The following is a 23239-nucleotide window of genomic DNA, read 5'->3' as shown; positions in this document are numbered from 1 at the left end:
AAAACTTAGTCTAAAATAGAGGTGCACAATAATTATCGGTCCGATAATTATCGGTCCGATAATAGGAATTATGACGTCATCCCAATAACTCCAATAACATTATATATTATTGGGCCTATTAATAATATTTTTGGCACGGTGTCGGATTGGGATGTGAGCGTATGTTTCCACTCCTGTCTTGCCAGTATGCAAATTATTGTTAGCATTCTAGAGGCTGTATTTTTCCTTCAATTATTTATAAACCTTATTATGGCAATTAGCATGTTTATGTTTACAAGTTCTTGAGAGGCCTTTTGGTTGTTGATAGGCTTGCCGTTCTATAATTGCCAGGTTAAGAAAGTTGTTTCATGGACCTAGACGACAAAAGTCTCCTCTTCTGTTGCACCAAATGTTTTATCTGCTGACAAAGCACAATACATGTTGGGTTTATGTTTGTTTTAGATCAGGGGAACACATCGTCAATGATATTGACCGACTGATTGTGATTGACTCAAATTATATTTATTTGAAAAAAATAATATGGGCACTTTTTTTAGGTCAAAACTGTTCTTGTCTTTGTTTTGTTTATTATAATAATGTTCATGTCATCATGAAAATTCTGGTTTGGTCAAAGGCAAATCTATGCTGAATCAATCACTAATATTTTTTACCTATAAGTGTTCAAAAACTCAGGTCATTGAAAAATTATATACTACATGGCGGAAAACAGACAAGACTGAAAAAGCAGTTTCGGCTCTTGCACTCGTCTTTAAAAGAAACTGCTGTATTTTAAGCGAAAACAACGGTTGTGTTTGATAGAACAATATGTCTATATGCAGCCATAGCAGATTCATGTCACTTTAAGCCCCCGAACGATTTTTAATTTTTCCGTTTTACCCTGAAAACCCCCGTTTACAGACGTCGCGCAACCGCTTTTGTTTCAATCCAGTCATAAAACAAAGGTAATTAATTATATTTATTATTCAAAATGTCTGTCGTTTTTAGTTTAGAATCATTCATTGATGTCTCATATTTCGTTTAAAAAAAAAAAAAAACGATTTTAAAAATTTATTCACCCACATATTTTAAACTTTTAAACAAATTATGTCACAATGAAAAAAAAATGGCGTCTGTAAAAAAGTCACCGATATCTACCTCATAACTATCGCTTAATTGTATTTTTTTTGTTAGTAATATTTTCTCTCATATGTTAGATGATAAATAATTAATCCAAACAAAAAAAAAAAAGTTGAAAAAAACATTTAAAAGGGTAAATATATGAAAAAGAAAATCTCGACCACTCCTTGATGTCTGCGATTTCTGCATCGCGACCCTTGTTATATAACCATGTTTCACCCATAAAATCAAGCTGTGGCCATTCACAGCTGTGTCTTGACACTCAGTGATACATGCTACATGGAGTTTTTGGATCGAAACAAAGTAGGTACGCGATAATATCTCGTTAAAGTCATGGCGTCTGTAATTCTGTTCTCGCATGCTCTCACCTCCAGATAGGGTTTTGCTATCTGAATTGTTTTTTTTTTTTTTTTAAATGCCCTCCTGCTCAAAATTTGTCTCCCCCCAGAAAATTGAGATTTTAAGCTTTCCAATGATGTATCACACATGCATATTGGACAATTTTGAAAGTTGGCTAAATTGGGGGTCCCAGTGCGGAATTTCAAGTCACCTGAGTGTTTTCCGCCATATCTTATAGGTTATCGTATCGGTATCGGCCTTGAGGAGCAGGAAAATATCGATATCGGTATCGGTGTCAAAAAATGGATATCGTGCACCCCTAGTCTAAAAGCTAGTCAGTCCAAAAAACCTTAACCAGGGCCGGCCCAGGCCATTTGGGGGTCCTAAGCAAAATAATGCAAAGGGGCCCATATTTTTGGCCCACCATTTCGTCACAGTGTTCTGTGAAACCCATACATGCAATCCAACCCATACGTCCATATTATGTATATTAATCAGATTTTATTGCACTGCATACTTCAAACTTCTCACCCCAAATGATTGTCAGTACTTACAGTAGATAGCGCCAAACCTTTTTCTAAAAGAGGAAAAAAAGAAGTTAAGGAAGAACTTTTTTTTTTTTTTAAGCTTGTAATCAGGTATCAAAACTCAAAAATGTCAAATAAAGCAAACTGTAGTAAACAAAATAGAATATAAATTAAACAATTGCCAGATTGGGGGCCCCCTAGTGGTCAGGGGCCCTAAACAGCTGCATAATCTGCGTATAGGCTGGGCCTATACCTGACCTTAACCTTCACCGAACCCAGGTTAAGAACCGCTGATACGACATCAAGAGATCAGTCTTTGAATAAGTAGACATAGTGAGATGTTTCCTCTCTTCAGTGTCATTGAACTATGTTGAAGTGAATTGAGGAGCTTCGAATGGGCAAAAGTGGCACTTTGCTGCCATCTTGTTGCATCTGTATGTAAAGATAATCCTTTTTGGGAGGTGGGAGTTTGTTATGAAACAAATGAGAGTGTTTCAGACCAACAAATTAGGATGCGAAAATGTGCTGAAAATGTTTTGTAAACGATGATAACATTCTTGGCGACAGCGGCCCCTCCCTGGAAGTCGGTACTGCGCAGACGCACCGCTCACGGCTGTCAACGAAGGCAGACTGACAGTATGGCGGCAGGGTACAGCTGGAAGGATGCTACCGTTGCCCGTGATGGGGTCGTCGCCGGCAGCACGTAAATGGACTATTAACGGCGGCGAGAGAAGAGGAATAAGCGCGAGAGGCCTGTCGCCGTGATCCCCCGCCATGGCCAGGCTCGCCGACTACTTTGTGGTGGTCGGTTACGACCTCGACAAGCGAGGTGGGTGCTGCTTTTAGCCGCCTAGCATCAGGGCCTATTATTAGCTTCGGGGAAATAGTAGGCGGGGATGGGCCGGGGCGCCAATCACGGCATGCCGGCTGCGGCGCTTGTCAACCGGCTTCTCTTGTCAACTTTACACCGAGGACTCACTCGCTGCTCCGGATTAGTGTGCTTAGTTCCTAGTCGAGCTGTCAGTTTCTCTTCTGATTTCGTGATATGTTTACAAGTCCTCTTGCCTAGTTGTTAGCCTTATACAGCTTTTATGTTAAAATGTCTGTCAATGTTGACATTAAACTTAAAGCCACGGAGGAGCTAATGTTAGCCGGGGACTGCCTGTCGGTTCGGCTGCAACCCAAAACGCATTTATTCACCTGTTTTAATGCATTTTGCATTTTGCCAATTTATTGCATTTAACTGATTTAACAGTGTTTTGCTGGTAGGGCTCAGGAGTACCCCAAAATCTCCTCAGATTTCTGCAAACTGTCAATCGATGTTTACCTCTGGCTACGTTTCTGATTGTTGTGTGTTTTGTGCGGATTAACCCAGATGGATTGGGCCCCTTCCATCCACCAGCCCCCCTGCTCCCTTGTGTTGATGGGGACCTTGTTTAGACCGTTATCTGAACCCCCCCCCCCCCCCCCCCCTCCCCTTTACCCTGAGCCCTGGCCTAGATCCGTGCAGTAGAATGGCTCGTTTAATCATGAAATATTCAACCCGCCTCTCCACTGGAAGCATGCAACTTGCAACGTGTTACACTCCAGCTCGCCTATGATTTATTCACTGTAGGCAAATTGCAAGCGCTATGCTAAAAGCTGCATGTTTATCTTTCACGGTGCAGTCTTCTGCTTGCTTGATTGCACTTTTTTAGAATCTTGAATTCTAGCCGTGAAGTTTGGTCCAGTGCAGGATGTCATTACGTGGACAATGCGACGCTGCAGAAACTCCCCTTCCTGTTGAAAGCAAGCAGTGAAGTAACCCTTTTAAAATCATCTGGAAGCCAGACATGCGCGGGTTTCAATGGATCAGATGCAACGTCAAACACTTTTAGTGCAGTAATGACTAATGATTGATTTCAATGGACTAGACAGGCAGTGGAGGCTCTTTACTGTGTGGAAGAGACATCAAGATGACGCAATGAAAGGTCCGGATTGTTGTTGACAGTGGGATGTATACAGTTGATCAGAAAAAAAAAAACTGATTTAAAAGAAAGTAATCCAAAAACCAAGAGCATTTTTGCATCACTGAGTTAAAAAGTAAGTAAAATGATGGTATTTTTACCAGTATCCTCGTATGGAGGTAGATTTGTGTCTTTATTACTCAATCAAATAAAAAGTTGCTTCAGTCAAAATATATATTTTCAATCAAAGAAAAAGTCACCTTAATAAAAAAAAATGTGTTTGAATGCAAAAATAAATTTGAAACTCAAAAAAAATATATTTGAAAACAATTTTTCTTTGATTGAAATATTTTTTGATTTGTCGTTTTTTTTTAATTGAAACATTTTTTTTAAAGAAGTCATGTAGTGCTGCAACGATTAATCGATTAACTCGAGTATGCGATTATGAAAAAATATTCAAATTAAATTTTGTTGCTTCAAGTATTCATTTAATTAAAGTGGGTCTGTAATGGTTCATTTTAGAGCAGGGCGGTAAACCGAAAATTTACCGTTACCGAAATTCTTCACGATGACCGACGTAATTTTGACCATGTCGGTAAATTCGGTGATTTAATAAAAGAAGAAAATATAGTCTTTTCATCCCGCTTTGACTCTGTGTTGTTCGGCTATGTTCATTCCCCTTTAAGAAAGCAGACAGTGTGCTTACGTTTGGAGTCACATGGTTTTCAGGAAGCCAATCAAACAGAAGCCCGTTAGGCTAACGCTAGCAGCTAACGCTAGCGGCTAACGCTACAAGTAAACGGGATGAAGTCGGGCTTAAGTTAGCTTCGCCAAACTTTCACCCGACATTAAGTAAACTCTTGACGGGTTCCAGATAGGGATGGAAAAACCGAGGCTTTCTGAAACAATGAACCACTTTTAAGACAATTGCCCTAAATTGAATCACTGTTTGACACACTGCAAGAGCCCCATCTACTGGATAAACAGTGCACGTTTCTTTTTAAAAGTAAAGTTGACAAATTGCCTCAGCATTACATATCTTCAATAGAATTAAGTGGATGTCGTCTATTTCAACCAGGAGATCGTATCGTTATTAAGTGTGATTTACACAATTTAAGTTGACCTCTTTAAGCCTGTGTCATTGCTTTTGTCTGTGAAGATGTGTTCAAAGCAGTATTTGTAATACACGACAGTGCTAGTCTTGTAAGTGGCTCGTCCTAGATGACGGGGAGTAACTATGTATTGTTTATTTTTTGTAAAAATTACAGTACAGTAAGCACAGTGCTTGGGAACAGGAATATGATTTATTGCATACTGTAAGGATTTCCAAAATCATAAGATGTAAATAATTGAGCCGAATAAAAGAAAGGTTTGTGAAACATTTTATTTTTTAATTAAGTATAATTTCTGGGGGGCGGGTGGATGTGTCGTATTTGTATCTATTCTAAATATCTAAACGTATGCCACTATCTAGTGTATAACAATGCGGAATGAATTTAATGAAATTCAAGTGATGATATTTTTCAAGTCATACAAGCTGTTATAAATGTTCACAAAAGAATTCTTATTGTTTACAAGATTTTTTTTTAATACTTAATGTTTAGACTGCATGTGCAATTGTTAAATTGAAAGCTGGTAAATAAATTTAATGAGAAACTTAATTTGTATTCCATGCATTGATTCAAATTTTCAAATTATATAACAGTTTGCTTGGGCGAATTTATCGTCATTTATCGTTATCGAGGTAAATCTGCTCAATTTATCGTGATACGTACTTAAGGCCATATCGCCCAGCCCTAGTTCATTTTGAAAGTGTTTGCATTTAGTTGTATTGATTAGAGTGGATACACTGCCCTTTGGTCTGCCTCTTTTCACATGGCTTAATTCAACTGCTCCCTGTTAAGACCAACGTAAGCTAATTTTTTTTAATGCATTCATAATTTAGTTTATGGCTATGTTTAGCCCTTTTTTGTGGGAATATGTGTCTAAACCATTTGTTAAGAGCATTTAAAAAAAAAAAAAAAAAAAAAAAAAAACGTTTGCATTTCATAGCATTTAAGCTAGCTGACTTTTTCTATGTAAGTTAGCCATTTGTTCTTTTGTTGTACATAGATCCTCATTAAAAAAAAAAAAAAGATTTATAATGTTTGAGGCTCAGCTCAGGTATTTAAATTTTTTAATGTTCCTTATCCGATTACTCGATTATTCGAACTAATTAGTCATTAATTAATCGACTACTGAAATATTCAATAGCTGCAGCCCTAAAGTCATGTAATTTTGCGTTTGGACCACATTTTGGCTAGGACATTTGTGTCTTTATTATTCAATCGAAAAATAAGTTGCTTCAAACAAACAAAAAAAAAAATTTCAAAAGAAAAATCACTTTAATCAAAAATGAAAAAAATTAAATTGTAGAAAAAAAGGTTTGAATGTGAAAAAATATTTGAGACGCAGAAATTCGCATTTGAACACTTTATTTTTCATTCAAACTGTTTTCTTTGAAGCAATCCTTTTTGTGTTTGAGCCATATTATGGATAGGACATTTTGTGTCTGAATCATTCAATCGTAATAAAAGTTGCTTTAATCAAAAAACTACTTTTAATCAAAGAAAAAAGTCATTTGCAATTTTTTTTAAAATTATTTTTTATTATAAATATATATATATTTTTATGAATCAAATGATCAGCTCATCAGCAAGCTCTGCAGCAGCCTGATAACGATCCTGATTAGTTGATCCAGGTGTGTTAGAGGAGGGAGACATGGAAAACAAGCTGGATAGGGGCTCTCGAGGACCGGGATTGGGCACCCCTGTCCTAGAATGATTTCCTGACCAATGTATCAATAATCGTTGTATCGTCAGATCATCGTAATCGTGAGCTTTGTATCGCAAATCGTATCGTATCGTGAGGTACCAAGAGGTTCCCACTCCTATTAATGAATGCTTATAACTAGAGCTGGGAATCTTTGGGCACCTAACGATTCGATTACGATTACGATTCAGAGGCTTCGATTCAATTATAAAACGACTATTGATGCACCTCCCTCCTTTTTAAAAAATTTAAAAAAAAATTTTTTTTTAAATGTTTAGTACATTAGTTCCAAAATTGTTCAAAAATCCTCTCAGGCTAAACCAAACTACTATTTCAGTATCAAGTTAGCATATAACAATAAACAAATATACAAAAATAACAGTAAATAAAAAACTCCAGTCCCCATTCTGTATCAGCAGCTTTAAACTACATTCAATTAATTTAATATTGTGAATCAACTGTTACAGTTGTTAAAATTGCTCCCGTTATTCGACAATTTCCCTTCTGTCTACTTTTGTCAAAGGTTTAAAACTATTTCATCATTTAAAATAGATTCAAGACAAGATTCTGCCGATTTAGGAGTATTTTAGATAAAAAGTTAATTAGGTTCGCTACAATAGAGCCTTCTAGATAGGTCTACTGCTTTAAGATGGCGGCTGTTTACTTACGCCGGAAAGTCTGTCATTTCGCATCTCTGTTCAATAATACATGTTCTAACACCGACGTCGTCTGTCCATTTTGCATCTAGGACTACATTCATTCATTCATTTTCCATGCCGCTTTTTCCTTCTAGGACTACATATATATGATATCTACTGTGTCTATCTATGTTCGTAGCAACTAGCAACTGGGCGTTGTTTGTCATGTATGATATATATTTTTTTTTATCTAGCGGCATGAGTTGAACATCATATTTACTATCGGTCCGTTCCTCATTGTGTCCCAAAGACCGCACTGACTGTGTTTTACTTCCGCTTTACCTGGTATAATTCAATAATCGGAATTTGGATATTTGTGAATCGTTCTCGAATCTTCCACGGCCGAATCGCGAATAATCTAAGAATCGGAAATTTCGCACGCCTCTACTTATAACTGATGTAATTTGGTGTCTTCTGGCAAATTATCTCACTTTTGAATGGATGTAAAAGATCCGAGCTGGACATAAATGGTGTTAGTAACATAATTTTCTGGATAACAGTTAATGACATCTGTCATAAGCATTCAGTAATGCTCATGATAGTGTCATGTCATAATTATGATGGTCTTATGACAGTCTTATGACGCCGCTGTCAAATAAAGTGTTACCAAATTCCACAACAAGCAATTAATTAAACAACTGGAACAGTAATTGAATAAATAATTAGCACAGAACATGAATTTTGACTGTTATTTACATCTGTAGTGCTGCAATGCATGCTAGGAGGGATGTGTTGCTTATTAACCCAAATAAATCAACAAATAAGCCGCACTGGACTCTTAGCCGCAGGATTCAAAATGAAAGAAAAAAGTGGCAGCTTATAGTCCAAAAATTACGGGAATTAAAAAATATTCTTTGGGTATAACAAAAATTAATTAAAATGGAGTCTTCCTTCAGGTAATACACTTCCCCTTTTGTCCACAAGCACAGCTAAACGCAATAAAAATGTTAAAAAAGTTAAAAACAAAAAAATTATTACCCCGACTATGCATAGTGTATGATCTTCTGGAAAAAATGGTCTGCATAGGCTGCAAATATTTCTTTTAAATAAATACATTTTAAATAAATGCAGTCATCAGCCAATCAAGTGTGCGTCTGAGCAGGGGATAATGGACCGGCGCATTACCAAGTGAAAAGGGGTAAATGTAAGTCTGAATATCATGAAAATAATTCATTTAAGGCTCAATTAGGGTAGGATAGGATCAGTTCTATCCTTACAACATATAGAGCCTACCCACGTACCACGTGCTCGCTGTATGGTTCCGCCCACTTGTCCGTCAAAACATAGTGTTAACCTGTTACGGCTACGTACATTTCTCCTATTTACGGCGTGTTTTTCTGCTCCTTAACATTATTAATCAAAATGGTGAAGGCGTGTGTGGCTGTTGGTTGCACTAACAGAGAAGATGGAAGGAGAGACTTGAAGTTTTACCGTATTCTGAGGGATCCAAAGAGGAGAGCGAAATGGACGGCTGCAATTCGACGTGAAAACTGGACACCAAAAAATCACCACAGACTATGTAGTAGTCATTTTATATCCGGTAAGATGCATTTAATATATATTTAGAGGGTTTTGGCCTGACAACCACAATTAAGATCATTGCTAGGCTAATCGCCGACAACATACGACGTAGTACGACATAGTTTCAAATTCAAGATGTTTGTGACTTCCCTTTCTTCCACCATCGTTATTTTTTGAATAATATTTAGCTGGTACCAAGTGAAAGAAACTGGCCTCGTCTACGGGGCTGACAAATAACCACAATTAAGATCATTGCTAGGCTAATCGCCGACAACATACACGTATGTATGTCGTGAGAGTGCTATCGCTAAACCATATAAACATTAAAAGCCTTAACTCCATTGACAAACGACATGAAATACATTAGACTTGACAGTGGATGTTAGCAATAACAAAAGATTTTGAATTGAAAATTTCGTAACTCACCTTTCCAAGCACAAGATAGATTCCTGCCGAACGAGGACCTGTTTCACCCAACCAGCAACGAAGTATTATAAGCCTCCAAGCTCTTGAAGTTTTTCAAATTTTCGTGGGAATAGGCTGATTTTGTGTGGACAAGATAATTGTAAATATCAGCGTAGCAGATGTCAGGCAGACAGGGCGAAGACAGTGGGTCGAAAAACATCGATTTGGGCATCAAATATGGATCTGGCGACTGTATAGAACGAAGCTTTTCCTCATAACGCCTTTTATGCAACAGATCCGGTGAGTTTGCGGCATCAGAAAGCACCGGGTCTTCCATGAAATGCATTTTAAATTCCGCCATCAATTGAAAACAATGCTAATACACAGTCAAAATGACGGACAAGTGGGCGGAACCATACAGCGAGCACGTGGTACGTGGGTAGGCTCTATTGGAAGACAATCTAAACTACCCAGAGAACCGAACTCATTATTTAATGGAATTAAGGTTGCTTAAAAGTCGGTGGGGACAATTTGAGCATTCTGAAAAGTTGCTAGTGTTACAGTGGGGAGAACAATTATTTGATACACTGCCAATGGGTTTTCCCATTGGTAGTGTATCAAATACTTGTTCTCCCCACTGTATGTCCCGACCGTCCCTGTGCAAACCTACGCCCTTGCGTTCAGATCACTACACTGTATTTTCTTTGTAGAACAATTGCTGCGTGACATCCATTAGAATAAATCAATGCCACACCACAAATACTATATATTGCTTTTGCAACTTTAATGGACGCCTCGTGCTTTCTGCAGTTAAGTAACCTCCCTGGCCACTACATGAGTGAATATGGTAATTGAAATGTACCCTTCATTCAATGACGAGGCCCTTAGCTATTGATGTAAAATTACAGTTGATCAAATGATTACCGTATATTTTGGACTATAAGTCGCACCTGAGTTTAAGTTACACCAGCTCAAAAATGCGCATTTAAAAGGAAAAAAACATATGGCGGAAAACAGACAAGACTGAAAAAGCAGTTTCTGCTCTTGCACTCCTCTTTAAAAGAAACTGCTGTACTTTAAGCCAAAACAACTGTTGTGTTTGATAGAACAATATTTCTATATGCTGCCATAGCAGACTCATGGCACATAAAGCCCCCGAACCTTTTTTAATTTGCCCGTTTTACCCTGAAAACCCCGTTTACAGACGTCGCGCAACCGTTTTTGCTTCAAGAATCCAGCACCAAGAATAGACATGTCATCTTGAAAGGCATTTTAAAATACAATATAGAACAACAGGCTGAGTAGGTGTACGGTATGCTAGAAGTTAGATCGGGCCAATTAACATCAATCAATTACCGTAATTTCCCGAATATAAGGCGCACCCGTGTATAATGCGCACCCCAAATTTACTTGTAAAATCTGGGGAAAATTATTGTACCCGTTTATAACGCGCACCCTAATTTTAGCACCAATAAATAGAAGAATACAAGAAAACAGAGCTCGTGTACAGATACAGAGATGTCATTTTACTGACTGGTGAAACACAGCACAAGCATAGCACATTGGTAGTTCAAAACATTACCGTAAACTGACAATATTTACGGTAATAATATGATTTGACAACTTCTCCAACTTACCAGAATCTAGGAGAAAACAAAACAGATGTGACTTTTCTTTTAAAGGCTGCTGTATAACTTGCTCGTTTCCTCATGATGAATAAATGTTTCTTCCATGGATTGATACGGTAAAACTACTGAACTATTTTTATTTGGGTTTGAGTTTCCCGAGGGACCGATATAGTTGACGGACACAGGAAATGTGTGTCCTTACATTTGTTATGGTCTGAATTGTGGAGCTGCAATAAACGTCGACTCAAATGAGTTCAAGAAACTAAATTCTGTGCTTTATGAAGAGTGAAAAAAGCAGAATTTAACACAGACGAAATCATTCGGCCGATTAGAGTGAAGTATTACCGAAACAAAACGGTGACGTCACGTACCGTAATGGTCGGCAACGGGTCGCCGCATACGTTTCTTCAACACAACGTGGCCGTGTCAATGAAAAAAAATCGGTTTATATATATATGTAATACATATATATTTCTGTCTCCATCCATGTACCCGTTTATAATGCGCACCATGAGTTTACAAGTTGATTTTGGGGGAAAAAAGTGCGCGTTATATTCGGGAAATTACGGTAACTCGATTGACTTGCCCAAGCCCGAAAAACCCGAAATTTTATGTTTTATTTGTAGGCACGAGCCCGAACCCCCCCCCCCAAATGTTATGTTTTATTTGTTAGAACTCAGGAGAAGGAGGAAATGGGGGGATGCGATGCGTGGTTGCGTTTTGTGTGATCACATTTGTGACGATGCCTGTCCATATAGACATAATGATAACAAATTAAAGCCTGTCTTTTGTAACGAATTCTCCCAGCTTAACAAGACTGTAAGATGCATATTCAATAAACATTTATATCTTTTACATTTGTGTGTCTGTTCTAACAGGCTGATAGTGGATTTGACATTTATTTTAATCTCTTCGAGTTGGCAGAAAAAAAACGAAAGTTTTCTCAATCTTTAAATAGTCTACATATTTTTAGGATCATTATAAATGCATTTACACAGTAAAATAACGCTGGAAAGGATTGTTAAATATATTTCCCGAATGACACCAAAGCACCACATTTGTTTACATTCAGCGAAGCTGACACGTTTCTGTATAGCATCTTCAACAATCAATTTGAATCCTTTCCATACCCCACTCCTACCGCAGTTGTTTGCTTTACAATTCCCCTGTCTTTAGTTTGTTTTTCACTAGCTGCTCCATATCGAAAAGGAAATACCAGGATGCCAAATCGCGGAGGGCGCCAGGGCGGGAGGGGAAGATTGAAAAGAGAGCGGGGCTGCGTTAACGTGCGCAGGCATGCACAGCGCCTTCTCTGTTTTATTCAAATTATTTTATTTAACATCCATACATCGTTTTAGTATAAATATATGAATACAGTGGGGCAAATAAGTATTTAGTCAACAACCAGATGTGCAAGTTCTCCTACTTGAAAAGATTAGAGAGGCCTGTAATTGTCAACATGGGTAAACCTCAGTCATGAGAGACAGAACGTAGAAAAGAAAAACAGAAAATCACATTGTTTGATTTTTAAAGAATTTGTTTCCAAATTAGAGTGGAAAATAAGTATTTGGTCACCTAAAAACAAGCAAGATTTCTGGCTGTCAAAGAGGTCTAACAAGGTCTAACGAGGCTCCACTCTTTACCTGTATTAATGGCACCTGTTTTATAGTATATATATAGACACCTGTCCACAACCTCAGTCAGTCAGTCACACTCCAAACTCCACTATGGCCAAGACCAAAGAGCTGTCGAAGGACACCAGAGACAAAATTGTAGACCTGCACCAGGCTGGGAAGACTGAATCTGCAATTGGTAAAACGCTTGGTGTAACGAAATCAACTGTGGGAGAAATTATTAGAAAATGGAAGACATACAAGACGACTGATAATCTCCCTCGATCTGGGGCTCCATGCAAGATCTCACCCCGTGGCGTCAAAATGATCACAAGAACTGTGAGCAAAAATCCCAGACCCACACGGGGGGACCTTGTGAATGACCTACAGAGAGCTTGGACCACAGTAACAAAGGCTACTATCAGTAACACAATGCGCCGCCAGGGACTCAAATCCTGCTTTGCCAGACGTGTCCCACTGCTGAAGAAAGTACACGTCCAGGCCCGTCTGCGGTTCGCTAGAGAGCATTTGGATGATCCAGAAGAGGACTGGGAGAATGTGTTATGGTCTGATGAAACCAAAATAGAACTTTTTGGTAGAAACACAGGTTCTCGTGTTTGGAGGTGAAAGAATACTGAATTTCCTCTGAAGAACACCATACCTACTGTGAAGCCTGGGGCTGGAAACATCATGCTTTGGAGCTGTTTTTCTGCAAAGGGACCAGGACGACTGTTCTGTGTAAAGGAAAGAATAAATGGGGCCATGTATCGAGAGATTTTGAGTGAAAATCTCCTTCCATCAGCAAGGGCAATGAAGATGAGACATGGCTGGGTCTTTCAGCATGACAATGATCCCAAACACACAGCCAGAGCAACAAAGGAGTGGCTTCGTAAGAAGCATTTCAAGGTCCTGGAGTGGCCTAGCCAGTCTCCAGATCTCAGCCCCATAGAAAATCTGTGGAGGGAGTTGAAAGTCCATGTTGCCCAACTACAGCCCCAAAACATCACTGCTCTAGAGGAGATCTGCATGGAGGAATGGGCCAAAATACCAGAAACAGTGTGTGAAAAGCTTGTGAAGAGTTACAGAAAACGTTTGACCTCAGTTATTGCCAACAAAGTATGAGAAGAACTTTTGGTATTGACAAAATACTTATTTTCCACCATGATTTGCAAATAAATTCTTTAAAAATCAAACAATTAGATTTTCCGTTTTTTCCCCCCACATTCTGTCTCTCATGGTTGAGGTTTACCCATGTTGACAATTACAGGCCTCTCTAATATTTTCAAGTGGGAGAACTTGCACAATTAGTGGTTGACTAAATACTTATTTTCCCCACTGTATATATCTATTTTTTTACAAAAAAGTTAGCGAGAGAGAAGTTCGACCATAAATAATCACATATAAGTGGCTCTAGAGTAGGCCTGAACGATATTGGAAAAAACTATTGCTGCGATTTTTTGGGGGTTTGCGATATTATATTGTGATGTTAAAAAAAAAAAAAAAAAATTAAGAAATTTTCACTAGATGACTTGAATAGCTGTTTGGAAAGACTTTGGATGACCCACAATGACCAGTGTACAGTGATCCCTCGTTTTTCACAGTTAATGGGGACCAGAGCTTGCCGTGATAAGTGAAAAACCGTGAAGTTGCGCACCCCGCTCCCCAAATTTTTATTTTTTTTGTGTGTTTACTCATTGTATTTATTCAGATATAGCATTGGAAAGAGATACATATAAGGCATGTTTTTTCTCACCTTTTCCCCAAAGTATGATTTAAAAAAAATTACACATATACATATATATATATATATATATATATATATATATATATAATACTAATAAATCGTTTTAAGCACTTCAGACGTAATAATTATGATGAGTTTTAAACATGACTGTCCAACCAAATCATTTTTGAACAAGAATAAAGTACTGTAGTAGAAAAATGCTTGGCTTTATTAGATACTTCTGTTTATCTACCTTAGCTGTGACCCTTGGTGGACATGTAGAAATTACAAACTCCTCATGATCACTTCTGGCATTTAATTTATATGTCTCAAACGTCTCCACACACACACACACATTCATTCCAAAGCGGCTTCCTTGCAGAAACTGTTTAACAAGTTAAACGATGATTGACAGCTGCTGCGCTGTGATGTCCGCTTCTTTGGTAAGATCAAAAATACCAGCATCGTTAACTTTAATAAGCAAGTGCTGCAGTGACTGTGAGGTTCAAAGAGCTGGGAGAGGGAGGGTGTGAGGCTCTGCGCAAAGCAGAAAGCAGGGCGTATGTGGGTTAAAAAAAAATAAAAACTATCGCACGTCCTTGCGATGGGACTATCGCGCATGCACACATCGTGATGGCGATGTTTAAACGATATATCATTCAGGCTTACTCTAGAGTAAAGACACACCCTCTGCCAAACTATGAAAAAAAAAAAAAAACCTGCGACTTATAGTCCGAAAAATACAGTATATATACACAGTTACAATAACCACTTCATGATGAGGCCACATTGTTATGTAATGGATATTAATCAACCAATCATTTCTTTCGATGAAGTTTTTTTTTGTTTGAAGAATTACTTAAACAATTATGTGTAATATATGAAAAACGATATTGTAAATAATGGGAATGTTTATTTTCTTGAGTTGATTTTCTCTTACTCCCCACATATGTGTAAATAGCATCAAACCTAGAGTGAAGCAGTCCTCGATCGTAAGAATACCAGGAATTCCGCGTTTCCTCTGGAGTCTAAATATTTCATGCATCCTGCCTGCCACTGCGTGCGTGCGTGTGTGTTTGTGTGTGTCACTCGACAGGAGGAATGTTTTGCAGGCTTGGGCAGTGACAGGTAGTCTGGGACCGGGAGGCGGAGGGCTTACGTCATCGCCACTCAACGTGACCGACGCTCCCTGTGCCAAAATCTTATCCGTGAATCTCATTTCGAGCCAAGATGGAGGCGAGCCTCCCGTCGTTGCTGGGGCGTGGTTCTTTTAGCGAAGGGGTCCCTCGAGGAGCGCCATAGCCGTCTTTATGTTTTGACAGCGGAGGCCGCGGAGCCGGCAGCCAATCGCGCCTGCGGGACGATATTCAAACAGGAAATGGGGAAAGAAGCTTGGGAAGTTCTATTCAATTGGGAAAATCTACATTGTCCCTTTTGGGTGTGAAACCTGTGCAATACGGTTATTAATGGGGGTTGTTCAGCTTTTCAGCAGGGGTGTATTGACTTTATATCCACTTTATGAAAAATGTGCCCCATCCTAATCTAGAACATTCATTGCAATTATACCACACAATATGTTACACTATTGAATGAACTAAATTAGGGCTGCAGCTATCAATTATTTTATTACTTGATTAATCGATGAACTAGTTGGTTCGAATAATCGAGTAATCGGATCAGGAACGTGAAAAATCAAAATACCTGAGCTGAGCCTCAAACCGTATAAAAAAATAAATAAATGAGGATCTATGTAAACAAAAGAGCAATTGGCTAATTTACAGAGCAAAAGTCCGCTAGCTTAAATGCTATAAAATGCTAACTTTTTTCTACAATGCTCTTAACAAATGGTTCAGACACATATTCCCAGAAAAAACGGCTAAATATACCTATAAACTAATTTACGAATGCATTAAAAAACATGAGCTCATACAAAAACTTAGCTCACGTTTAGGGCTGCAGCTATTGATTATTTTAGTAGTCGATTAATCGATGAACTCGTTATTCCAAATAATTGAGTAGTCAAATAAGGAACATAAAAAAAATTAAAATACTAAAAAGCTAAAGCCTCAAACGGTATTAAAAAAAAATAAAATAAATGAGGATCTATGCACAACATTGCGCTAACTTACATAGCAAAAGGCCGCTAGTTTAAATGCTATCTAACGTTTTTTTTTTTTTTACAATGCTCTTAATAAATGGTTCAGACACATATTCCCACAAAAAAACGGCTAAATATACTCATAAACTACTTTAAGAATGCATTAAAAAAACATTAGCTCAAACAAAAACTTGGCTTATGTTGGTCTCAACAAGGAGCAGCTGGATTCAGGGCTGTATTGACTTTATATCCACTTTATGAAAAATGTGCCCCATCCTAATCAAGAACATTCATTGCAATTATACCACACAATATGTTACACTATTGAATGACCTAAATTAGGGCTGCAGCTATCAATTATTTTATTACTTGATTAATCGATGAACTAGTTAGTTCGAATAATCGAGTAATCGGGTAAGGAACACGAAAAATCAAAATACCTGAGCTGAGCCTCAAACCGTATAAAAAAATAAATAAATGAGGATGTATGTAAACAAAAGAACAATTGGCTATTTTACAGAGCAAATGTCCGCTAGCTTGAATGCTATAAAATGCTAATTTTTTTTTTTTTTTTTTTTTTTACAATGCTTTTAACAAATGGTTCAGACACATCTTCCCACCAAAAAAAACGCTAAATATATCTATAAACTAATTTACGAATGCATTAAAAAACATGAGCTCAAACAAAAACTTAGGGCTGCAGCTATCGATTATTTTAGTAGTCAATTAATCGATGAACTCGTTAGTCCGAATAATCGAGTAATCAAATAAGGAACATAAAAAAATTAAAATACCTGAGCTAAGCCTCAAACGGTATTAAAAAAAACAAAAAAAATGAGGATCTATGTACAACAAAAGAACATTTAGCTAACTTACATAGCAAAAGGCCGCTAGCTTAAATGCTATGAAACGCTAATGTTTTTTTTACAATGCTCTTAACAAATGGTTCAGACACATATTCCCACAAAAAACGGCTAAATATATCTATAAACTAATTTACGAATGCATTAAAAAACGAGCTCAAACAAAAACTCACGTTTAGGGCTGCAGCTATCGATTATTTTATTAGTCGATTAATCGATGAACTCGTTAGTCCGAATAATCAAGTAGTCAAATAAGGAACATAAAAAAATTACAATACCTGAGCTAAGCCTCAAACGGTATTAAAAAACAGAAAAAAAGAGGATCTATGTACAACAAAAGAACATTTAGCTAACTTAATAGCAAAAGGCTGCTAGCTTAAATGCTATAAAACGCAAACTTTTTTTATTTTTATTTATTTATTATTATTTTTTTTACAATGCTCTTAACAAATGGTTCAGTTACATATTCTCACAAAAAACGGCTAAATATACCCACAAACTACTTTAGGAATGCATTAAAAAAACATTAGCTCAAACCAAAACTTAGCTTATGTTGGTCTCAACAAGGAGCAGCTGGATTCAGTGAAATGAGGCAGACTAGAGGGCAGTGTATCCACCCAAATCAATAAAACTAAATGCAAACACTTTCAAAACAAACCATTACAACACCAGTTTAATTAAATGAATACTCGAAGCAGCTAAATTTAATTCGAATATTTTTTTTCTAATCGAATATTCGAGTTAATCGAGTAATCGTTGCAGCACTACTTACGTTGGTCTTAGCAGGGAGCAGTTGGATTCAGCCATGTGAAATGAGACAACCGGAGGGCATTGTATCCACCTTAATCAATAAAATGAAATGCAAACACTTTCAAAATAAATCATTACAACGCCACTTTAATTAAACGAATATTCGAAGCAACAAAATTTAATTTGAATATTTTTTTCTAATCGAATATTCGAATAATCGTTGCAGCACTAAACTAAAATTGTGATTTCACCCAGGTACATCTCTGAAACAACCTCCAAAGGCTGGTTATTGTTGTCATTGTCTTTGAACCATGATAAATAATATAACAAACACATGGCACTCTTGTTAAGAGTGGGACTGAATAATTGATGTCATAAATCACAAGCCATTTTTCATATTGAAATGTGCTATAATGTGTAATGAGGTTTGACAGCAGTGAAATATACTTAAATAAATAAAAAGAATATATATATACATATATATATATGTATATATATATATATATATATATATATATATATACACATATATATATAGTAGAGGTGCAACAATTAATCAATTAATCCACAACTAATCGATTAGCAAATGATGCAAAATTAGCAAATTAATAACAATGCACTTTTGCGAATTGTCAGACATCTTACTGTCAAAACCAGCTTCTTAATAAGGCTGCAACAACTAATCGATTAATAAATTAGTCGCCAATGAATTTGATCATCGATTTTTGCCGGCAGCTATGAGCAGTCCCGTTTTGGTCCTTGTTTCTGTGTAATGGGAGGGTGCGCGTGTGCCAGTGATTAAATAGCAAGAGAGAGAGAGTTCACTGCCACACTGAGGTTGGGCTGCTGATTCAATAATATTACGAAGTTATAAAGAGTTAGATTGTCTTGTGTGTTGTTAGTTCCAGTGTGCCTATGTCAGAGGTGAGTAAATGAAGCCATTTGAATGAATGAATGAATGAAATTTTATTGTCATCATCATCGGTATCATTAACAATCATTGACAATTACAAAATGTGATATGATTTGCCCGAAGGAACCGAAGAAGAAGACAAAGGCGGACGGGATGAAGCATATGCTTATCAGTTTCCCGTCCCCCATACAACTAAAGACGCACATTCAGACATGGAACATACATCAGATGGCCACAAAACTGTACAATAACACAATTAACAATCTGGGTTTAGTGTGTCTTGACAAGGATCCTGCAATCCGAGACACAGGTGGTGGCTATTTTCCCAGCTTACTTGAGTTGACGTGCTTTTCTTGCAATTTCGGCATTTCGGCGAGTCAAGTTGTCATTCAAAAAAATCTTCAACCCTTTCAGGTGGCAGCGCTGGTTAAGCAGGGCAGTCTTGCTCTTGTGGTCTGCCAGCGTCATGAGCACCGTCGCCGGTCCTCTCCCCCCAGATGGGAGCAGAAGGCAGCGACGGATGTCCAGCGGTTCATTGATTATTCCATACTCTTTCAGCTTAGCAATTGCCAGTTGCGCCACTGTGTCCCCTGGGCTTGGTGTCAGTTGTAATCCAGAAATGATTAGCCCATTTGCGCGTCGGCACTGGTCGAGATCGTCAGCCATAATTTCCAGCCTGTTGATGCGAACATCTCTCTCCTCGACCGCCTGCTTGAGTTTCTCGTTTTCAGCGCGAATTAACTGGAGCTCTCTGACGATTTCTTGATTCTGGTTTTGAATCAAGCCAGTCAAGGAGACCTCCAACTTCTGTATGGAGGATTTTATTTCATCCAAGTCTCCAGGTTTCAAATTCTGGGAGTCGAGCTTGCTGGCCCTGAGCGCTTATCGGTTAAGATAAAATTTTGTATTTGTATTCTTTGTTGTTGAGACGTTACTACTTAGCGCGGCGCGCTATGCTAGTTAGCGATGATGCTAATCAGTGTCTTAAGTGTTTGTCGGTGTTGTCTTTTGGAGAAGCATATTAGCACTTGAGGAATTGTGAGATTGTAAAGTTGTTTAATTTCTTTTTTATAAAGAAACCACAAACCTACGTAAAGCCATTCACATAGTCTCCTTTCAACACAAACTCTTATTCAAACTGTCAAAAGTCATACAAAAGAGTGTGCTTTGAAATTTGGATTGGAATGATCAAGAAAGCGGATTTGTTATAGGTCTGCCTCATTTGATTTTGTTGTTTAGTTTGTTTAAAGAAAATAAATTAGTCACAACACAATTTATATCGCGCTTTATTATTATTATTTTATATTATTTTATAGCGCTTTGCCCACAAAAAAAAAATCGCTGCACTTTTTTTATTTAATTTTAATGAGCAGGACTTTAGTCTGATTTGTATACTGAGAAATTCTATTTGTTTTATACTCAGAACCTTGATTGAAAACTTTAACAAGTTTTATGTATTTAAAACAGTACAGCTGTATACTACAGTTAAGTCAGGAAGCTGTAATAAAATATAGTTTTGAAGGAAGTAGTTGTGCGTTTTGTCTTCATTGTTACTTACAACATGCCTAAAACAACTTTAAGTTAAATTGTGATGGTAATTGAAAAAAGTGACATATATCCGATTCATCGTTTAATTAACTGTCCGATTAATCGATGATAAAAATAAACGTTAGCTGCAGCGCTAAGATTTTCCCTCCATTTTGATGTATTCCAGTCAATGAAGCCTTTCCCCTTCTGCAGTGAAAGCAAATAAATTCTGGTGCAAATGTGGGCCTTTGTTGCATTATTGATGGGCTACAGTTAATTTTGCTGTACGGTGACTAATTTAGGTCATGCTCACCAGCGTGAAATGGCAAGCTAAGATCGACAACACAGTACAGATTCTCGGGGGAAACACCTCTCGCCATTTAGTTAAATGAGGCACAAATTTGACAATAGAAAGCCTTTATGTTTTCATTTTTTGCGTCAACAGCAATAATTTATGAATCTGGTGGGGAACAAGCAGTTATTTATTCTCCGTTTACCGCCTTCTTATTTTTTTAAAATCCATTTTTTAGGCAATTATTGTGATAATTACACCGTTAAATGTTCATACCAATTCATCTACGGATCCGATGCTGCAATCGTGCAGTATCTTTGTGTAAAAAGAGGCTTCTGATGCTGCCAACAGTGCCTGCTTGTGGGCAGCCACTTCCTCCTGTGCCTCCAGAGCAGGGCTGCAGTCTTTCAGGCCCTCCTGAAATAACCCCCACAATCTGCCTTTCATAGGGGGGGACAAGAGGGACTGTGGTACACTTGACGCTTGTGTGTGTTGGCTGCTCACCCGTCGGCTACTCGAATGGCTTTGTGTTTGATCGGTTACTGTGGTAACGTGAACTCCACTTTAAACTGTGGGTTCGTGATGAGTGCTTGTGCATGCTCACCGGTATTTCCGATAAAGTGTCTTTTTTGTAACGTCTGTAGCACCCCCCCATTATCTGTGTGCTTTACATCGACATGCATGTTCACAGCTTGTGTTTTTTACGAGGTAGACGGAGGCCCTCAGGCGTCGACGCTTACCCTCGTTCCTGTCCAAGCACACGCACTTGCGGCCTGAAGACCGACTCTGTTGTTTGACACATATATTGAATGTGTAGAAAACTTGACGCGATATTGTTAGTGGGTGTAGATAGGATTCAAGTTTGAACTAAACGGTAATGACTGAAGCACGAAAGAAGAGATTCTTAGGTTTTACACTAGTACTGTTTGGTCTGGTTTAAATGAAACCGTTGTTTTTCTCAGATAGTCCGCTAATCTGAATGTGCATCCGAACTCTAGTTCGGACTAAACAACCAAACTCTGGTCAAAAATCGTGGGTCTCGGTCCACTTTAAGCGCACCCTGCTTCGCTTGTGAATGCAACCGGAGCAGGGTGTGCTTTGCTGCTTTATGTACAGCATCGCAGCGTGGAGCTGTAATGCTTTAGGCTGTGACGGGACACGCAGGGCATCCTTGAAAGTGGAAGTACAGTGCTATTCAAACGCTATTCAAAATCAACAATGGCAAGATGACAGATGATTAGCCATGGCCAAATGTTGTTGTGCTGCGCTAAGCAGTTGCATTTGATACACAGAATCGGGTTCTAATATGGCGATTGTGTTTTGCATTCTATTGATGAACGTACAGGGTGAGAGTGACTGGCCGAGACAGGCGGAGCCTCTCGGGTCGGCCGTTTTGTGAGTCTCACTCTCCTGGAAATGGCGACAATTTGACAATCCAAAAAGTCACAAAAGTGAGAGCGATTGTGCACCTGTGTGACTTGGAGTGCCTTTCATGGTTTAATTTTCCCCGATGCATTTTTTATATACTCCAGTTCGCTCGGCATTGAGTCAGGAGGGAGCGGCTATGCTACATTACTACGGTTTTTTTTTTTGCATACAAACTTATGCTTCACAAAACAGTCAGTCGACAAAAAACTGATACAGTACAAATAGATGCACGATTATATTATCATTGCAAAATAGACCACATATGCTTGGCAGGAGGTCTTGAGGATGATCAAAGAGGAGGTTTATGGATGTAGTTAAAGAGGACATAAAGGTACAGTTAGAGATGTCCCGATCGATCGGGATCCGATCAAGTCATTTTCAAAGTATCGGAATCGGCAAAAAAATATCGGCCATGCCTTTTTTTAATATATATATATATATATATATATATTTTTTTTTCATTAAATCGTTTTCTAATTGTATTTAACGTTACAGACATAATATGTTACACTCATCCAGAGTCTAGGCCTAAGGTAGGGTTATCAAATTTATGCCGATAACGGCGGTAATTAATTTTTTCAAAATGTATCACATTAAATATTTAACGCAATTAATGCATGCGTTGCACGACCCACTCACGCATTGTCGCGCTCAATCTGTAATGGCGCCGTTTTACCCATTTAAAGAGATAAAAGGCAGCATAAAATGAGTAGAGTGAATTTTGGCAGCCTTTGGAGCCTTTTTTTAATAGGCTAAAGCCTTACAATCCCCCTCCCTACGATTAGAAATATCATGGGAAGCAATGCGGGGAAGCAAGGTAGCAATTGATCTTTTTCTTAACACCTCATGTTATTTCCCAACACAGAGAAGATATATAAATTGGTAGCACTTTGCACAGTCATGGTTCCACTTCCCATCATGCATTTGGGCATGGCTAGAGTATCATTTACTGAAAGCTCAACAAATACACTAGATGGCAATATTTAGTCACAATATACAAAGTCACAAGTCTTTCTATCCGTGGATCCCTCTCACAGAAAG

General features: G+C 38.0%; 1 protein-coding gene across 3 annotated transcripts in view; it reads left to right on the top strand.

The window, feature by feature from the left end:
- Window positions 1-2577: 2577 nt before the first annotated feature.
- Window positions 2578-23239, top strand: part of sbf1 (SET binding factor 1) — a 94490-nt gene continuing 73828 nt past the window's right edge. For all 3 annotated transcript variants that reach the window (XM_057854341.1, XM_057854342.1, XM_057854340.1), the window contains exon 1: window positions 2578-2811. In XM_057854341.1, the coding sequence (XP_057710324.1) occupies window positions 2757-2811 (55 nt within the window). In that variant the 5' untranslated portion in view covers window positions 2578-2756. The remainder of the gene's footprint in view (window positions 2812-23239) is intronic.

The sequence above is a fragment of the Corythoichthys intestinalis genome, chromosome 13 (genome assembly GCF_030265065.1).
Source record: "Corythoichthys intestinalis isolate RoL2023-P3 chromosome 13, ASM3026506v1, whole genome shotgun sequence".
Taxonomy (NCBI): domain Eukaryota; kingdom Metazoa; phylum Chordata; class Actinopteri; order Syngnathiformes; family Syngnathidae; genus Corythoichthys; species Corythoichthys intestinalis.
Note: the sequence above shows the minus strand (reverse complement) of the source record. Positions and strands in the feature narration are given on the sequence as shown.